Genomic DNA, 19,244 nt, shown 5'->3' on the forward strand with positions numbered 1-19,244 from the left:
GCACTTTGGTTGATCACCTTGGTTGGGTGATCTGTCATTCATCCCATTATTGTTACTATTCTGTAGATTTATTGAGTGTGCCCATAAGAAAATGAATCTCAGGGTTGTATATGGTAACATATATGTACTTTGATAATAAAATTGACTTTGAACTTTAAACTTAGTAAATTGATTAATGGCATTTGGAAAATCAAAAACTGCAGATGCTGGAAGTCTGAAATAAAAACAGTGAATTCTGGAAATATTCCTCAGGACAAGCAACTTCAGTGGAAAGTGAATGAGAGAAAATGTCCAGAACTCTGATGAAGGATCTTTGACCCCAAACATTAATTCTGTTTCCCTTTTCACAGACGCCGACTACTCTGCTGAGCATTTAAAAACATATCATATTTTAATTAAAATAAATTAATTTTTCTTCAGTGATTGAACATTATGAAATGTTTACACATGTCAAACCTCAGCTACCAGTTGGAACTCTCCCAGGAAAAATTGCCTCCAATTTAGGGTGAACTCGATCTACAAACAAGTTGCTCCCCAATTATCAATATCTACAACAAAATTTCAAAGGAATATATATACAGCTAAAATTGTACAGCAAAGAAACTTAATTTTTGCAGTAAACAGAGTAAACGACAGAAGAAGATGAACTTATGACAGAACTGCAGAAAATGTTCCCAATAAATACAGAGTATTTTGCCAAAATAGTGAGGAGATGATAGTTAAGCATAAAACCTTACAGCAATGTGATAAATAGATTTGCTGTTACCCAATAATGCCCAGCCACTGGAATAGATGCCGCTGTTATGTTTTGTAACTTTAAAGCATTAAATTAATTCAAAAGAAGACACAGGAGTCTGGGAATGTAGGTCTGAACTTAAAGCAAGGAGTGCACAAATCATGTGGTAGCATAATGACGTATTTTTACATATAACACTTAATTAATTATGTAAATGAACAAGAATGCTTAATCAAATAAGATACATACAAGATTACTCAAATTTTATTGAAATACAGCACCTACCATATGGTATCTAGAAACAAGTTCAGAGGTGAGGAGATGAGAGAAAACAGTAAGGGACAAAATGAATGCAAGCATTTCACTAATAAGGTGATAACCTTTCATGGAATAATCTGCCGGAATTATAAAATAGAACAGCAGAATTATTATATGTAATTGCTGACTTCAATATTAATTTCAGAGGCTGTAAAATGTTGAGTTGAAGTAATAAGAGGAGACGAGAAAAGAACCAGAAGTACAAAAATGAAATCAGTGCTGTTAATATTTTCCAGATCACAACAATCTGGCATTCCTGAACCAAAGTTGGACACCCTTCAGTGAATGAAGCAAAGAATTGTATAGAAAAGGCAACATAACCAGGTTCCATACAGCTTCTCTAAACCACAGCCTTATTTGGAATTAGTGGACTCAAATAAGACACTATTCAATATATGGACAAATTCAGTCAGGTGATGGATGGGGGAGCATTTGAGCCTCAAGTCAGAGAAAAGAAGCAGAGAAACAAATTAACGTATAAGAGCAATTAACGATGACACCGCTAACAAATACACAAAGTAAGAGGAAGTAGAGATATGACGAAGATGTCTAGAGATCATTGTTTTCCTGGAAATGCAAGTGTTAAACCATAATACACACTGCTTATCAATGCTGATGATCAGTCCAAGTAAAACCCCTCGAGAAATCATTTGTTGCTTATGCCAAGTGCTCTGACTAAATGCTGCCAAACTAGTTCAATTCCCTATTGACTTTCTGGCAAGTAATGATACAGTTCAAAAATATTCAGCACTCGCCTCAAATCCCAAGAGGTATCTATCTGCTTTCTGCCAAGAATTTATAGTTCTACCAGGGCAACATCATTCATTTGTTAGGTTATAAGAATCTACATTTATTTTTATTCAAAATATATTCAAGATATGAAAGTCTCCTTTGCGGTAACCCTAAAGCTTACAAACATCAAGCTGCAGCTGGCAGAGAAGATACTTTTTGTGGTGACCACTTCACATTGAATCTTCTTAACAATCTAAGTATGGTATAATTTTTCAACATTATTACCAAGCTGTATTATTTCATGCAAAAAGGGACATTGTAGAGCTTTTCTGCAAATTAATAGTTCATGACTTTTTTAAAAATTAAGTTGGGATAGCTGTATTGCTCTCAAGGCCAGAATTTATTGTCAACCTCTAATCAGACTTGACAGGTGGTGGTGATCTGCTTTTTTCCCTTCTTGAGGAGTCTAGGATTTAGACCTGATTCTGATAAAAGACCAGTGATTGATTCCCACGTCAGGATAATGTGTCACTCCAGTTGGGAATATGCAGAATATGCTGTTCCCTTGCATCTGCTGGTTCTGCTTTTCTTGGTGAAGACATTCAGGCACTTGAAATGAAAAGCTGGTTCAACTAACTCCGCTGCCTTTCGTAAGTGGTATATTTTGCAGCCACAGTGCAATGGAGGAGTAAGATCTCAAAAAAGAACAAATTGTCCAAACGATAAGAAAAAGTAAACAAATAACACACAGACCATGAAATACAAAGTCCACAAAAGCTATGGGGCCAGTTTAGTGCTGCAGGCTGCAGCTACAGAGTCAGTTCAGCACTGAGGTAAGTAAATCCTCACAGAGCAGTGAGCTAAACATCTGTTTGTTCTTATGCCTCAGCCTCTTTTTAATTTGGCTCAATGCTTAAATTGGTTCATTTTTTACTCTTGGGCCTGTGTCCCACCACTTCGACCTGGTCCAAAATTTGCTCCAGCAATGGCCGCTATGATTATACCTGCATTCTTGAGAGTCCAGTTCGCCGAATTCTTCTCGATACCACAAAAATGCCAGGTCGTACAAATTGGCACAACTCACAAAGGGCAATTATAGGCTACAGATTGCAATGACTGTAGTCCAGAAAAGCTGTTCTGAATAGCATAGTTTGTAATTTTATTTGCTCCCTACAAAATGTCACCGTGTCTCACCAGAGCTATCTTGCATCAATCATACCTTCGCATTAACAGAACATTTTTGTTAAGCTCATTTTTGGGACCTGGCCATCACTGGCAAAAGCAGAATCCACTACACTTAATAAGGTGGTGGTGATGTGTCTTCCTGAACGGCTGCATTGCTTGGCAGTATGAATGTTACTTGCCTTTTATCAGGCCGAATTAAAATGTTGAAACTCTTTCTGTGAGAAGAAACGGGCTCCTTCATTGACTAAGGAGCCATGAATGGTATTAAACATTGAGCAATTGGCAAACAGCCCTACTTGACTGCATCATGGAATTAAAGTTATTTTTGAAGCAGCTGACGGCCTAGGACACTACACTGAGGAACTGCAACAATGATGTTATCGAATTGGGATGTTTGACTTCTGATGACCACAACTATCTTCCATTGTGCAGACAAGAGAAAACCTGCAGATGCTTGAAATCCAAGTAACACACACGAAATGCTGGAGGAACTCAGCAGGCCAGGCAGCATCTATGGAAAAGAGTACAGTCAACATTTTGGGCTGAGAGCCATCAGCAGAATCCTCCATTGTGCCACCAGATTGTTTTCTCTATAATATCCATTGACACAGTTTCAATCTTAGTAACTCTATTTGCTCAAATTCTGCCTTGATGCCAAGAGCGGTCACTTACATCTTACCTCTGGAGTATGTCGCTTTGATCAATGTTTGGAAGAGGACTGTAGTCAAGTGTGGAGCTGAGGAGTCCTAGAGAAGTCAAAGACAGGACACGTGCAAGCATATTATTGGTGAGTAAATACTACTTGACAGCTGTGTTGACAATAGCTTCCAGCACTGCAAGAGCTGATGATTCCGAGTAGACCAATGGGGCAGTAATTGGTCTAAATCAGATCTGTCAGATCTGATTTCTTCTACTTGTGAATAGGACACGCCTATGTAATTCTTCACATTGTTGGGTAGCAGCCAATCTTGCAGATTGACTGGAACACCTTGGATATAGGTCGAGCTAATTCTGAGGTGCAGGCCTTCAGTACTACAGTTTAGATGTTGTCTTGTCCCATTGCCTCGATGTATCTAAATCTCTCTGACTTCCTTTGGTATCATAATGTGTGCATTAGAATTCCTAAAGATTGACTCTTGTAGTGGTGGGGAAAGAAGCAGATTTATATCATCTATTCGGCATTTTTTAGCCTTTTTTCATATTAACTGTTGTTAAGAATGAGGATGTTTTTAGATCACCCTCTTCATATTGGTTGCTTAATTATCCAACATCATTCTTGACTAGAAGTGGTTTAACTGCAGGAGTTTGACCTTACCTATGTTGATTGGAAGATGTCTTTGTTGTTGGGCATGACTGGAGCCCTGTCTTGATTCATTGACGGATGCGGTGGGCCATAGGTTTACAGATTTGGTGGTGCACATTCCTTTGATTGCAGATGATTCTCAGCAGCTGCTGGATGGCCAGCTTCGAGCTTCCTCTATATTATCATAGTCCATCCCACTAGGCATGTCTATTGTGCAGTATAAATGATAGAGGGTGTCTCTAGTATGAAGATGAGAAATTGTCTCCATAAGATCTGTGCAATGGTCACTTCTATTAATGATGACTTGAATAGATCCATCATCAACAGGTAGATTTAAACCACGTGCTGGTTTGCTCTCAACCTCCCACCAACAATCTGGCAGTACTGTCTTTCTTGACTCAGCTAGCTCAGTCTATAATCATACTAATTTTGGTGATGGACAATCAGGTCCCTGCCCAGGATACATTCTCTGTTCTTGCTGTTCTCAGTTTGTCTTCCAAGTGCTATTCAACTGATAGTGGAGGTAGGTGGCAATGAGGAAGAGGTTTCAATGTCTGTATTTAACTGTTGGTAGATCTGTTCTGCTGATGAGACAGGGATATTTGACCATAAGACTATAAGGCCATAATTAATAGGAGCAGAATTTAGCCATTTGGCCCAACCAGACTGCTCTGCCACTCAACTATCATCTCCCTTTCTTCTAATGAGTCCAGTGCTTCTGGAGACAACTGTTTCCTCAACACTGCTGGTCTCTGTATCATCTGCAAACTTGACCACAAAGACATCAATTCCATCATCCAGATCATTAACGTATAACGTGGAAGGTATGGATCCAACATCAACCCCTGCAAGACATAACTAGTCACCTGCTGCCAATGTGAAAAGGCCCACATTGTTCCCACTCTTTGCCTCTTGCCAGTCAGCCAATTGTCTGTGTATGCGAGTAGATTTCCTGTATTATCAGGGGCTGTTACCTTGTTTAACAGTCACGTGTGCATCATCTTTGGGGATTGCAATGAAGCAGTCAGGCTGTTTGTTCACTAGTCTATACGATAGCTCTCCCAATTTAGGCACCAGCTTCTGTATGTTTACGAGGACTTTGCATCATCATTTGGACTAGGAGAGAATTTGATGCATCTGAATTTTGAGCCTAGGTCAAGGTCAGGTGGTCCTTCTATGTAGACTCCTTCTCAATTTGAGGGTAATATTATTGGTACAACGAATGATGTGGTACCTCACTTCAGTTAACTTTTAAGTGTCAGCTACATGTGCTGAGTCTGAAGTTACGTGTCATATATCCTGGGTCAGGCCAGGAAAGGATGCCGATTGCCTGTTTTTAAGGGCATTAGTGAAATGGTTGGACAAGCAGTCATTGTCATTTTATTAAGACCAGTTGGTAATTTTTGGTTTCACAGATTCTAGATGATCAATCTAAATTGAAATTATATAAAGTTCAAAATAAAATTTATTATCAAAGTACATAAATGTCACCATATACAACCTTGAGATTTATTTTCCTGTGAGCATACTGAGCAAATCTATAGAATAGTTGCTATAAAAGGATCAATGACAAATCAACTAGGATGCAGAAAACAACAAACTGTGCAAATACAAATATAAATAAACAGTAATAAATATTGGGAACATGAGATAACAAAGTGAAGAGCCCTAAAGTGAGATCATTGGTTGTGGGAACATCTCAAAGGATGGGCAAATGAGTGTAGTTACCTCCTTTGTTCAAGAGCCTGGTGGTTGAGGTGTAGTGTGGTAGCTGTTATTGTGAGCTATGAACTCACATCTCCGATTTATTAATCCTATAGAATCTCGATTACAATTCTGCAACAGAACCACACCATCATCATTTGATCCGTTTTGCAAAGTTTTTTTCTGAGCAGCAGCTAAATCCATTGTGGTTCAGAATGCAAGAAATGAGATTGGAACTGTCCATGAATTGTTGAATTATTAATACGAAATGTTTGTTATTAAGATACCAGCCAGAAGGAGTATCACCAAATGCAAATTACTTATTGAAACCATTACCAATGACCAAATTTATCTAATTGTTGGGAACATGTTGACCATATCTACATTTCTCACCATCTGCTTTCACACAGCCAATCAAACATTTTCAGTGGTCCGTTCATGCATGTTTGACCATAAACAAATTAAACAAAAGGAATCACATGAAGAGGCACAGGATGAATAAACAGATCGAATAGTATGAGGGTCATTGAAAAACATAGACGTAAATCATGTCACACTGCAAAAAATGTGTAAAAAACTGCAGCATTAGTATTGTTTCAAATGTTGGTAGAACAGAAATAATGCTACAATATTTAATGAATTCCAACATAAATATTCTAGATGTTATTAATAAAATATGCTAGTGGGGTACCTTTCAGCAAACTATGGAAAGCAGTGTCTTTTTAACATTATGCTTTATGTTCAGCATGTTAGTTCCATAAATTCAAGGAATTACTGCTCTTCATGATGAGTTTCTGGTTTTTGTATTCATGTTTTATTTTTCCTCCCAACTTAATGTGTACATAAACATTTTACTGTTTCTAAGTTGTTCCTACAGTGAAAATCACTGCTTCAAATGGCTGTAAATGCAGACCTTAAATTAGTTGATAAGATCTAATGGTAGCCTTGAGGAGCTGTGTTATCCTTTCATTACAAATGCAGTTCTTGTCTGATATCTGATGACAATTGAAAATGGGAACTCTCTGTTGGAAACCTTCTGTAAGACATATTCTGGCTGCAAACCAGAACAGTACCATTTCATGATACATTGTTTGATGCCTTACTGTGCATCTATGCTCAGGGTTCATTCTAATCTTTTGTCAACAGCCCAGAAAAATAAATGTACACTGTTCAATTTCCTGCATAGAATGATATACTGTATACTAAGAGTGTTTTCTCTTTCCTACCTTGTGATCTGTACAATGATAGGATGAAATCTTAACTGCATAGCTAGAAGGTGATAACCATTCATATGTATGATCACTGCAGTAATATTTTAGAACATCATCAGGATTCAGATGAGTAAAGTCTTTTACCATTTAATCAAATCCTTTCTAAATGCCAACCTTACTATCTTTCAATTACAGTGAGTAATGAAGGAGTCCACATTTTCTGAAATTTCAAATCTATCATTGATTTAATAGTCAACTTAGATTCTGTTTGTTTGTCAAACATTTTGATGTATGGAAAGATGCCCAGGATAAATAGTAATTAAAATCTCAGTGTTTAACACCATCATTCCTAAAATTCTGATTGAAAAGGTCCAGAACCTAGACCTCTGTACCTCCCTCTGCAACTGGACCCTTAGACTTCCTAACGGGAAGACCACCATCGGTGCAGATTGGAAATAACATCTCCACATTGCTGACAATCAAATCTCCGCACCACAAGGATTATGCACTTAGCCCACTGCTCTGCCTTCTCTCCACCCATGACTGTGTGGCAAGGCACAACTCAAATGCCATTTATAGATTTGCTGATGTCACAACTATCATTGGCAAAATCTCAGATAGACAGGAGCGAGATATAACAGTCAGCTGAGTGGTGTTGCAGCAACAACCTTGCACTCAATGTCAGTAAAACTAAAGAGCTGATTGTTGACTTAAGAAATGATAAGATGAGGGAACACACACCTGTTCTCACTGAGGAATCAGAAGTGGAGAAAGTGAGTGATTTCAAGTTTCTGGGTGTCAAAATCTCTGAGGACCTAACCTGGATCTATCATATAGATGCAACTATAAATAAGACAGCAGCTATATTTCATTAGGAGTTTGTGGAGATTTAGTATCTCACCTAAAACACTCCCAAATTTCTACAGAAGTACCATGGAGAAGATCCTAACTGGCTGTACTGCTGTCTGGTATGTGGAGGTGGGGGCTACTGCACAGGATCAAAGTAAGCTGCAGAGAATTGTAAAAATTAGTCAGCTCCATCATTGGCACTAGCCTCTGTAGTATCCAGAACATCTCCAAGGAATGGTGCCTCAAAAAGGCAGTATCCATCATTAAGGACCCCCACCACCCAGGATATGACCCCTTCTCATTGTTACCATCAGGAAGGAGGTACACAACCTAAAGGCACACATTCAGTGATTCAGGAACAGGTTCCTCCCCTCTGCCATCCGATTTCTGAATTGACATTGAACCTATGAACACTACCCTACCACCTTTTATTTCTATATTTTTGTACTACATATTTAAGTTTTATATATATATATATATATATATATATATTTAGTTATAGTAGACATATTTACTGTAATTCTCAGTATTATTTCTCTATATTATCATGTATTGCATTGTACTGCTGTTGCAAAGTTAACAGATTTCATGATATATGCCAATAATATTAAACCTGATTCTGATTCTGTTGTGTCTCTGGCACCTAGATACAATGGTATAAGGGTTCCACTTGCTAAAATGAAAGTCTCCTCATTATGAAGAACAAGTACTGCAGATTGAAACTACTCATTGAATACATGATCCCAAAACTGTTCCGAACTTCCAAGTGAACTCATAATAGATCTGAAGGGCGATTGTGTGATAAGTGGGGACGCTCTGCTGAGGCCCGAAGAGAAGCCTCGTGCGGTGAAATGGACTGTGGGTTCCACCTGCTAGTTGTAAACCATGGGGCACTAATCTATGGGCTTGGAAAAGAATGCACCTCATTCTCCAATGCTAACATCTTCACTCTAATGGGTATGCAATTTTAATTCACGTTTTTGATGTATTCTCAAAAATGTATAGTTGGAAATGTACGAACCAAACAAATAGTTTAAATAATTTTTGTTCCCTTGAGAACTTGTTCACTAACCTGCTCCCCAGCAATGGCAAAAATCACATTCAATCTTATCAGGTGTGTCACTCTCTAAGAAATGCACTCAGCTGGCAGACATACAAAGAAGAAATAAAACTGTACTGTTAAGCCATGCTGAAGTGTGGGCTCAGCAGGCGCATTGTACTTCTTGGATAAAATATAGCTTTTAGTCTGCAGTCATTTCATATTTTTCATTGGCATTTGGCAAAATGTTAGTAGTTATAGCATGCGCAATTTATGAAGTAATTATTCCAAAAAGATGCATATGATTCTTTAAGGGGTAATTGCATCAAATAGTAATTTTAAAGGCCTTGATTTACATCATTGTGATGTTAACAACCAGAAAGAGATATTCAGTTGAGATAAAAGCACACGTCTCTGAAATACTGCATCAGTAGCACATCAACGTTTTTATATATGGGCTAGTAGTATCACTGTAAAACAAGTCCTTCTATCGACTAGCTGGTTATGTGGGTGGTTAATGCAGCAAGGTGCTCTGAAGCAGAAAATGCACTGACACAGCCAATGCATGTAAACACACAGTGTGTTTGTTGCTAGGGCAGATTAAACTGATTGCATGAGGGGATAAACAACTTGGCTGATGTCATAAATTGTGAGATTGAATTTACCATCATTCAAATATCAATCTTGCAGCTGTTGGCATAACTAGGATTTGTTTTGTTAGTTATATTCAGGTATTACAGTTTTATTACCAATAGTAACCTGTGTCACAATAGCTGTCAGATACCCTGCATAACTTTGACAGAAATAGGGGTTGTTTCAAAGCACAGAAATGCTGTTACTTCAGAGCAAATGAAGCAAAGAAGAGTTTTTTTAAACAAAGAATAGTTATTCATCATTACTACATTTCACATTAAAGATTCTTCCGGTTTGGTAGAAAGTATCATATTCCAAAATAATATATTAATTCTGGATAACCCATTATCTTATTTATCTACATTTTTCGTTTACCTGTAAAAATCACAACTAACTTAGCAACTTCAAATGTCTAAACACAAGAAATCCTGGGAATTTGGAATTACATGCACAATGCTGGAGGAACTCAGCAAGTCAGACAACATCTATGGAGGGGAATAAATTGTCAACATTTTGGACTGAGACCCTTCAGTGGGACTGAAAAGGAAGGGGGAAGAAGCCAGAATAAGAAGATGGGGGAGAGGAAGGAGTACAAGTTGGCAAATGATAGGTTGGACCTGGTGAGGGGGAAGGTGGGTGGCACAGTGGAGATAGAGATACGATAGGTGGAAGGAGTGAAGAGCTGAAGAAGAAGGAACCTGATAAGAAAGGACAGTGAATTATGGAAGAAAGGGAAGGAAGGGATCACCAGAGGCAGGAACTGGTTCCCTGATCACTTCTTCTCCTCTCGTCATCTGCCCATCTCCTCCCTCTGGTGCCCCTCCTCCTTCCCTTCCACCCACCTTCACCTAGTCTCAGTGCTACAACCTACCAGCTCCTCATCTTCTTACTCTGGCTTCTGCCCCCTTCCTTTCCAGTCCTGATAAAGGATCTCCACCCAAAACATCAACTGTTTTTTTCCCCTCCATGGACGCTGCCTGACTTGCTAAGTTCCTCCAGCATTTTGTGCATGCACTTCAAATGCCTATAAGCAAATGAATCTAGCAAACGTAAACAAAAATACAGCCGACCAACCTTCTTACTTATTGTTACAATTTATATGCTGACCTAGATTTATCTGTGCAGAAGCACACGTTCCTTGTGGTTTGTTTAGGTGCTGTTCAGTTGATGTTTGCTTGTTAATATATGAAATATCTTAAATAGCCTTACTAAATTTCAAAGTAAATTTAATATCAAATATATATATATATACATGTCACTATGTACAACCCTGAAATTCTTTTTCTTGTGGGCATTCTCAATTAATCCATAACAGAACCAATGAAAGACCACACCAACTGGGCATCAACCACCATGCAAAAGACAACAAACTGTGCAAAGAAAGAAACAGAGATGACATGAAGAGTCTTTGAAAGTGAGTTCACAAGTTGCGGGAACATTTCAGTGATGGGGCAAGTGAAGTTATCCACTTTGGTTCAAGAGCCTGATGGTTGAGGGGTAATAAGTGTTCCTGAACCTGGTGCTGTGAGTCCTGAGGCTGCTGTACCTTCTTCCTGATGACAGCAGCGGGAAGAGAGCATGACCTGGGTGGTGAGGTTCCCTAACGATGGATGCTGCTTTCCTGCGACAATGCTCCGTGTAGATGTGCTCACCGGTGAGGGGGCTTTACCCATGATGGCTGGGCCGTATGATTAAATGCACAGGAGGTATCTTTGAACCTTACTAGTTTTAAGGACGTCCATTATTCACACAGGAAAGATGAAGATATTTTATAGTCAAAAATATTTTTTATATACTCCATATTGTTCACACGAAAATAACCTTGGCTCTTTTAAAGCTGAGCTGAACTCAGGCAGCTGAATCCTATCGTTTAAGTCTGCATTGTGTCACTATAGCAACTGAGAAAAGTGCACTTTTAAATCCAACCAGCGGAAGGCACCAATGGATCCTTCATTTTATAGAGGTTTCAGCTTCCTGTAAGGAAGTTCACCAAATCGCCGTAATTCTACAAAGAATTGGGATGAAAGTAGTTAAGGGGTTACTTTAGATTTCTGCTAAGCTCCCAACCCCATTCTATAACACAGATAAAACTTTAACTTATGCTAATTTTCTTCACCGTTCACACTCTCTATTCTACGCAAACTGCCAGCGCCAAATGAACACAGAATTGCAAGGCACGTAAGCCGAGCATTTTACCAGGCTCTTCACCCATCTGCATCCCCTCATCACCACCCCGTTCCCGCCGCCTGCTTATATAAGAACCCATCTGAAATGCTCGACCGGAATATGATAAACACGAGAAAGTCTGCAGATGCTGGAAATCCGAAGAACACACACAAAATGCTGGAGGAGCTCAGCGGCGCTTCGAGCCGAGACTCTCCTGCGGGACATCAGCTCATTTCTTCCAGGTGTTCCGGACCTATGGTCGGGATGCATAGCTGATATAAAACAAAGTTTGGGAAACCCTGCGACCCGACGGTCCACTGCTTTCTTGTTTTAATTAAATTGATTATATTGGTTTGTAACAATATGAATTTGATCACGGCAGTAGATAATTAAGTCCTGTCTCTGTAGCTGTCTCTGCACCAATTACCCTTGCCTTCTCAAATGGTTAACCATGCCAAATATTCCTGTTGTGTGTGTGTTTTTTGTTTTAATTTGGGAAGGTTTTATCCAAGTATATCTCGAAAGCGACACCTGCTCTGTACTCTTATTTCCAGATTTATATTATCCCGTCTTGCTCCTTGACGGTGAAATCCGAAGCGACACGCCGCACTGGAGAGCAAATGCGGGGTACTGTACAATTTCTCCGTGCTCCACGACTACATTCCAGCCATCGAGCCCGGCGTCAAACTAACCGCACACTCGATCTCTTTTGGATCATTTAATTTCCAGCCGGCTGTAATGACCTCAAGCCAACTTGCCAGCGGCCGGTTTATCGCTTAAATAGACTGCTTCTGTGGCGGATCTTAATCTGAAGTTTAAAGTTCAGCTGCCTATGTGCTTTGAGCCCGTTAGTTTAGAAAAGTTAACTACGAACATCAATATTGAAGAGCCGATTCCATGAAATAAAATAATTACTAAATTTAACATCTGGATACGTATATCTTCTATTCTGATGGGATTTGATAAAGTACTGTTTGGTTTACATATAGGGAGATTTCATTTTCAAATGTTTGCGTGAGACGATGTAATTTTATCATTTGTATCTGTGTCACTGTGTCAAGCTCCGCGGTCCCGATTTATAACAAACGGACACGCAAACACACTAATAAGATTTGTGGAAGAAGATGAAGCGATTCTCTGCATAGCTTGGCCGCTTCCATTCCCAGAAGCGAAGCGTGCATGAAGTCGGGGACAGAAGCGCCAATTCATTGGCGTAATCTTAAGGGTTAACAGTGGCCACCACAGAAAGAACTGGGCTGAAACAAAACGTTGGCGGTCTCAAGGCACAAAATAAAACAGGTTTAATCTCAGACCAGATGCAATTACTTCCCAGTGTGCCATCGATGGTAGGGAGTATGGAGGGCTATGGTCAGGGTGCCCGTCAATGGGACTAGGCACTTTACATGGTTCGGCACGGACTAGATGGGCCAAAGGGCCTGTTTCTGTGCTGTAGTTTGCAACAACTCTATGAATCTATTTTACTGAACCAAATGCGGCGGCTTTACTTCCTCAAAAGCAAAATACTGCAGATGCTGAACGGCTGAGCCAAAATCTAGGCCGGGAACACTCATCGAGTCAAGCAGCGTCGGTGAAGAAAGAAACAGCGCGAAGGTGGTCACACCAGACACTTGGACAGATGGAATCTCGCCGAGATTATATCGACTGAGCTGAAGATTAACAGCATATAATTTTCCGTTTTCATGCTTGCGTGCCCCTGGTGCGACAGTTCGATAATGTCACTAGCGCAGCACTACAGAAAAGTTAGATTTATTTAGATATTTGCACTCCAACGAACTGAGCACTTTACTTCAAAATTACCACGTCACTTCGACACTAAACGCAAACTGATCATGTCCAGATTTAACCCATAAACGGCGTTCGGAAAATCGGGCAAGAGTTCAGCATTCCTGTGCCAACATTTCTTTGGGAATAATCATCGTTTTCTGTAAAATGGACAGCGGGCATCAGATCAGCTTCCTGGGTAGTGACACGGTCTCGGCTCTTGGCCACAGGCGGTGAAATTGGTCACGCAGCCCTGACAGTATATCGGCCTTGAAGGAGGTTACCGTTATTCTCAGCCCCGATAACTGAGCGCAACTTGCCAATACGATTTCAACAAAACGCGGAAGAGTCCGGGTGAAATTTGAACTCGGGCCTTGATAGATTGGTCCGAGTTGAGCAAATTGTCAACCTGACCACACCAAGGTAACAAACACATCAGTGCCCCAGCTCTCGCCTTCTTTCAGCATGGTCTCAGAGCTCCTCTGGAGCGGGACCGATCAATAGACAACGTGCGCGCACACACACATCTTCATATTTCAGCAACATCTGACCACCGAGTTGCTCAAGGACATGCAAGGAATTGATATTTAATACAAGGCTATTAGTCGATTAATTGGCCGTAGCAAAGAAATGAAAAGAAAACCTATACTCACTGCAGTATGCGATCAGGAGGCTAGCCAGGATGATCACCGCCCAGAAAGTTGAGGGCATGCTTGGCCAAGTATTGGCATCCTTACGGGTGTTTGGTGGAGCCATGGAAGGGGGTTCTGTCTGTTTCGCTTCACAAACCAATTCACCTGTCCAAAGAGACCCTTCCTCCTCGTGTAAACCCTAGCAGGGACATGACCCTCCTGTGGGATCTCCGCTCAGCATCGCTGTCGCCTTCCGCCGTCCATTGCCTACGCACAATGCAGAAGTTCCACCCGCTCCTTCGGCAGCCGACCGCAGTCAGGGCCGGACCTCCGTGTTAGGTTTCTCGGCAGCTTATTATGAATAATAACAATATAATGATTTCCCGAGCCACTTTATTTACACTTATTCAAACTCCTTGAAGATATAAAATATTTATCATTGACTAAAGCCCCGGGTTTGGTCGCTTGCAGCTCAGGGGTATCTAGGTATGGGACTCTCGTTACAGATCCTAACCTTATAAAACATCCCAACACGCTGGGGGCCGGAGACGAGCTTCGTGATGACAATGACTTGTAACACCCATTTAAAGAGAATGAAATCAGACAGAGCCTGGCCGTAGAACAACACAGTGACTCCAGGTGTGCTCCGGAGAGAGCCTGGTGCCCGTGGATGGCGACACACACACAAACACACACACACTTCAAGAGGCCGTGTTACAATATCACATCCGTCCACCAGCTGACGTTGAGAGCCCCCTGTTAACAGCTCCCCGTCGAGATACAGCTCCAGCTCCCCAGACGTGGTCGGCGACAGAGCGTTTTCAGTCAGCTTCGGTTTGTTTCGAGCGGCCCCGAGGGACGGCGTTGATCCAAAGTTTGCAAGGTGTTTCAGAAAGGCTCCCGCCAGTAACGCTGTTCCGGACTGGAGCGTAGAATTCAAGCCTCTCGCAGCATCTGACGCAGCTGCCTCTTAAAGCGAGGAATAACATTCCCGTGTCCGAGCACGCCCACAAAATTCGCCGCGGGTAAGCCTGGAAAAGATCATCCTAACCCATTTAATTTCCTAGCAATTTAACGCCCGTTTATTACTCACTGAACATTAAATCTGCTCTGTTCGAAATAAAACAAGAGAGACGCTGGAAACCCGTCAGCGGGATAGGCAGCATCTGTGGCAAAAGAACCGGGGTCAGCGTTTCAGAGTAAAGATCGTACTCCGCTCCGAGCGTCGTTAGGCGGGCTCATAACTTGCAAGTGGGAACATCGCTGAGATCCCAAAATCATGCCTCAGTAGCAGAACCATAACTTTATAAATGGAATATTTTGCGCCTAATCGTTGTATAACGGGGCATACACGAGCAACACAAGGTATGAAGTGATTCAAAATATAAAGTTTTGTGTCTTAATACAGTGGATTAAATGAGATACTGGACGTATCACTGCGCGGGTCACAGCATTCTGACAATGACGCTTCAGACCTATGCCAGGCTGCAGAGCCTGAGACTGATTTGACAAACGTTTTCCCGGTAGGCCACCGTGATTCCGGGTATTTGTCCTGTTGTAAATACTCACCTGTCACTTTGCTACAGATTAGGCTCTTTTTGCGGAATAAAAATAATGTTTTCTTCAAATATTCCGTACCAGGTGGTCTCCTGTGATAATGGAGTCCCATGATGCCATTTGCACTATTGCTGGCCATGCACCGGCTGAGAAACTTTCTATGAGGGCAGGTTAATGTCATCTACAGCAAGGAAAATCAGGTTTAATATTACTGGCATACATGGTGAAATGTGTTGTCTCTGCGGCAGCGGTACAATGCAATTTGTAATAACGGAAAGAAAAAGCCGTGAATTACGGTAAGTGTATATGTAAATAAAAGTAGTCAGGTACTGTTCGTGGATTTAATGTCCATTCAGAAATCAGATGGCAGAGGGCAAGAAGCTGTTCTTGAATCGTTGAGCGCGTGGCTTCAGAATTCCATACTTCCATCCTGATGGTGGCAATGAGAAGATGCCACGTCCTGGGAGATGGGGGTCATTAATGCTGGATGCCGCATTTTTGAGGCATCGCTCCTTGAAGATGCCCATGATGGTGCTGACTAAATTCACAACTCTTTCCTGTCGCTCTTAAAATGCTTTAAAGTACTGTAGTTTCAGTTTGGATTGCAGGAGACAGAACCATCATCAGCTACATTCTCAATTCTTCATTCCGGTCGCGTCAGGTTCATCCAATTTCAAATGGATAAGAACCAAAGCAACCATTACAATAAAAATACACCTTTCATCAAAAATGCCAGTACTCTGGGCACTCCATGTTACAGGCAATATATACAGAGGTCTGTCTCTGAAAATGGAGGAAGTGAGATATTCAGTGTCCCTGACCTGATCACTGCCTTGTCTATGGGTTACTGGGGAGTCACCAGATGATTGGCTGATCACCATCTTCACTGCCTAATAGAGCCAATAAAGGTTAGAAGCTCCAAGGGACTGATGTTTATGCATGTTGCTCTGGCAACATGTCATCATGAGGAATTGTGTAGTTGCCTGAAGTAGGTTGTGCTCAAAAATTGTACCCAACCTGTAGCTTTTCTCTACAGCAGATTGCAGGAATCCCTGGCTAAGTGATTTGCTTGGGTAAAAATACTGATCACTTAAATTACCTTGCTGTCTTTCATTGGATCAGCCCGCAGGTTATAGATGAGAATGTATATAATCAGGATGACAGGTAATTTCACAGTCCGTAGAATTGCTCTTTCATACACATGAAATAATGTAGCACATGGTTCAGCTAGAACTGATTAAAAGATGTTCAGATGGGATGTGGACACATATCTGTTTGTATCTTAAATCAGCCAGCAGAGAGAAATAATGCTTTGAAAGGATCAATATTTCACTGATGACCGTGGACCGTAAGCACATAAAGTGATCATGGAAGCATTCACTAATGTGGCAGGTTAGCATCTTGCTGCCAATTTCCCAAGCAGTACTGACTGTAGATGGATTGGTGATGAGGTAACACAAATGAACAGTGGCAATGCACTTTTTCTTCATTAAGAAGAGAGAGAAAAATATAATTGAACAGTGAGTTAACTCACTCCCAGCCAATTGTCACCTTTCATTTAGAGCATATGTCAGCAGGGAAATCTTAATAGCGCAGATCAACTCTAAACAGGAGAAAAGATTCCTGAAATAAGTGAAGAGAAAATTCATGACATTTTTCAGAAGTGAGATATTCACTTCCACTCTTCATAGGCTTAGAGCAAACAGAATATGTTACCAGATTCTGACCATCCTCGCAATATGAAAACACAAAATGCGATCATGTTAAATGCACAAGCATTTCTAAAACCATTTCTGTAAATGTCTTACAATGCAGTACAATCTGTACTTCAGTGTAGTTGCTAAATTAGTAGATCGGCAGCCAGAGTCCAGGCTCTTCAATTAGAGATTTGAATATCACTTTGGCAATTGTAAATTAAAATTGTTTAATAATTTAGAAATTTGAACAAATCTCAGTAATGGGGACCCTGAAAATATGAAATTGTCGTAAAAATCCATATGATTTACTGATGTCCATCAGGAAAGGAAATCTGTCATTCTAACCCAGTCTAGTTACTCACAGCCAATAACATTGGAGACACTTAACTGCCCCTCCCCCACTTTCTTACTCTGGTTCCTCATCGTTTTTTCTCCAGTCCCGATGAAACTTCGACTGTACTCTTTTCTATAGATGTTGCCTGACCTGCTGAGTTCCTCCTGTACTTTGTGTGTATTTCTTGGATTTCCGGCATCTGCAGATTTTCTCTGTTTGTGATTGGACTCTTAACTGCCTCTGCAATTCAGGACACAGTAAGCAATAGAGAGTAAATGCCAGTATTGCCAATGACTTCTAAAGCCAGTGAATGAATAATAACAATTTCACCAGCCCGATCAACCTATAATAAGTTTTGCAAATTAAGTATTTGATGTACAGTCATCATCATTATGTGCTGTGACATGTCATGGGTGATCATTGACTTTTGACCATAATTGTCAAAATAAGCTTCACTTATATATCAATATCAATGTAATGAATACCATGTAAGCCAATGTCTGCCCAGTAGAAAAAGTGTCATAAAATGATGGTTAGGAATAAAGTTTTGAAGAAGTTTCTGAAAGCAGAGTTAAAACTGAGGTTTTTTTTTTAAATCAGGAGCTTTATAAAGAAGAAATTACTGCTGGAGGCTTAACTGGTGGTGGAATGGAAGTCCTGCTGGACTTTTCTGTAATGAGAGAGCTGTGGATGGTGGTGAACCAAAGTGCATATTAAGGTCTAGAATAGACTCAGACTCTCAATACAAATGAAGGCCAAAGGAAAAGTCACAGACAGTAATACTAGAGATGGAACTCCTACAGTTGAGCACTGAGTGCTCAGCATAAGGCCTTTAAATACAGACTTTCCATGGAGGAATGTGGCAGGTAGTAACTGGCAGTCTGTGTCTTAAAGGGACAGCAGCAGCTAAGCATACTCTGGGGGACTGGAGCACTGACACTTGGATGCCTGCCACTGTTAAGTCAGGCCCATGCCACTTAACTAATTGCTCCAATGTTAAATGAAGCAGTATTTGTAAAGGGCAGTGAGGGGCTGCGAACTTTATGAAAGAGAGCTTTCCTGAACAAGAAAGCTTCCTCCAAGAGGAAGAAGGAATTGTCAGATGCCTTTGCATTGCTAAAAATGAAGTGAGAAATGTCAAAGCGGGGGAAGCATCTTGCAAATATTGATCATTGAGGAACAAGGTTAAAACAAGTTTTGGAGAAGAGCGAGAAGCAACAGCGATAATTGGAGAAGGGGTAATTTCAACACCTTGAGGAGGGAACTGGCCAAAGTATATTAGAGCTAAATTTGACAGATATAAGAGTATATATGGATGGTATGGTAGCCCAATGGTTGCCTTACAATGCCAATGGTCACAGATAGG

At 40.6% G+C, this 19,244-nt stretch overlaps 1 protein-coding gene across 1 annotated transcript in view; it reads right to left on the minus strand.

The window, feature by feature from the left end:
- tafa5a (TAFA chemokine like family member 5a) overlaps nt 1-15,618 on the minus strand; it is a 773,862-nt gene extending 758,244 nt beyond the window's left edge. The window contains exon 1 of the mRNA XM_059987460.1: nt 14,312-15,618. Within this exon, the coding sequence (XP_059843443.1) occupies nt 14,312-14,414 (103 nt within the window). The 5' untranslated portion in view covers nt 14,415-15,618. The remainder of the gene's footprint in view (nt 1-14,311) is intronic.
- Between the last annotated feature and the right edge of the window lie 3,626 nt (nt 15,619-19,244).

The sequence above is a fragment of the Hypanus sabinus genome, chromosome 13, assembly GCF_030144855.1.
Source record: "Hypanus sabinus isolate sHypSab1 chromosome 13, sHypSab1.hap1, whole genome shotgun sequence".
Lineage (NCBI taxonomy): Eukaryota > Metazoa > Chordata > Chondrichthyes > Myliobatiformes > Dasyatidae > Hypanus > Hypanus sabinus.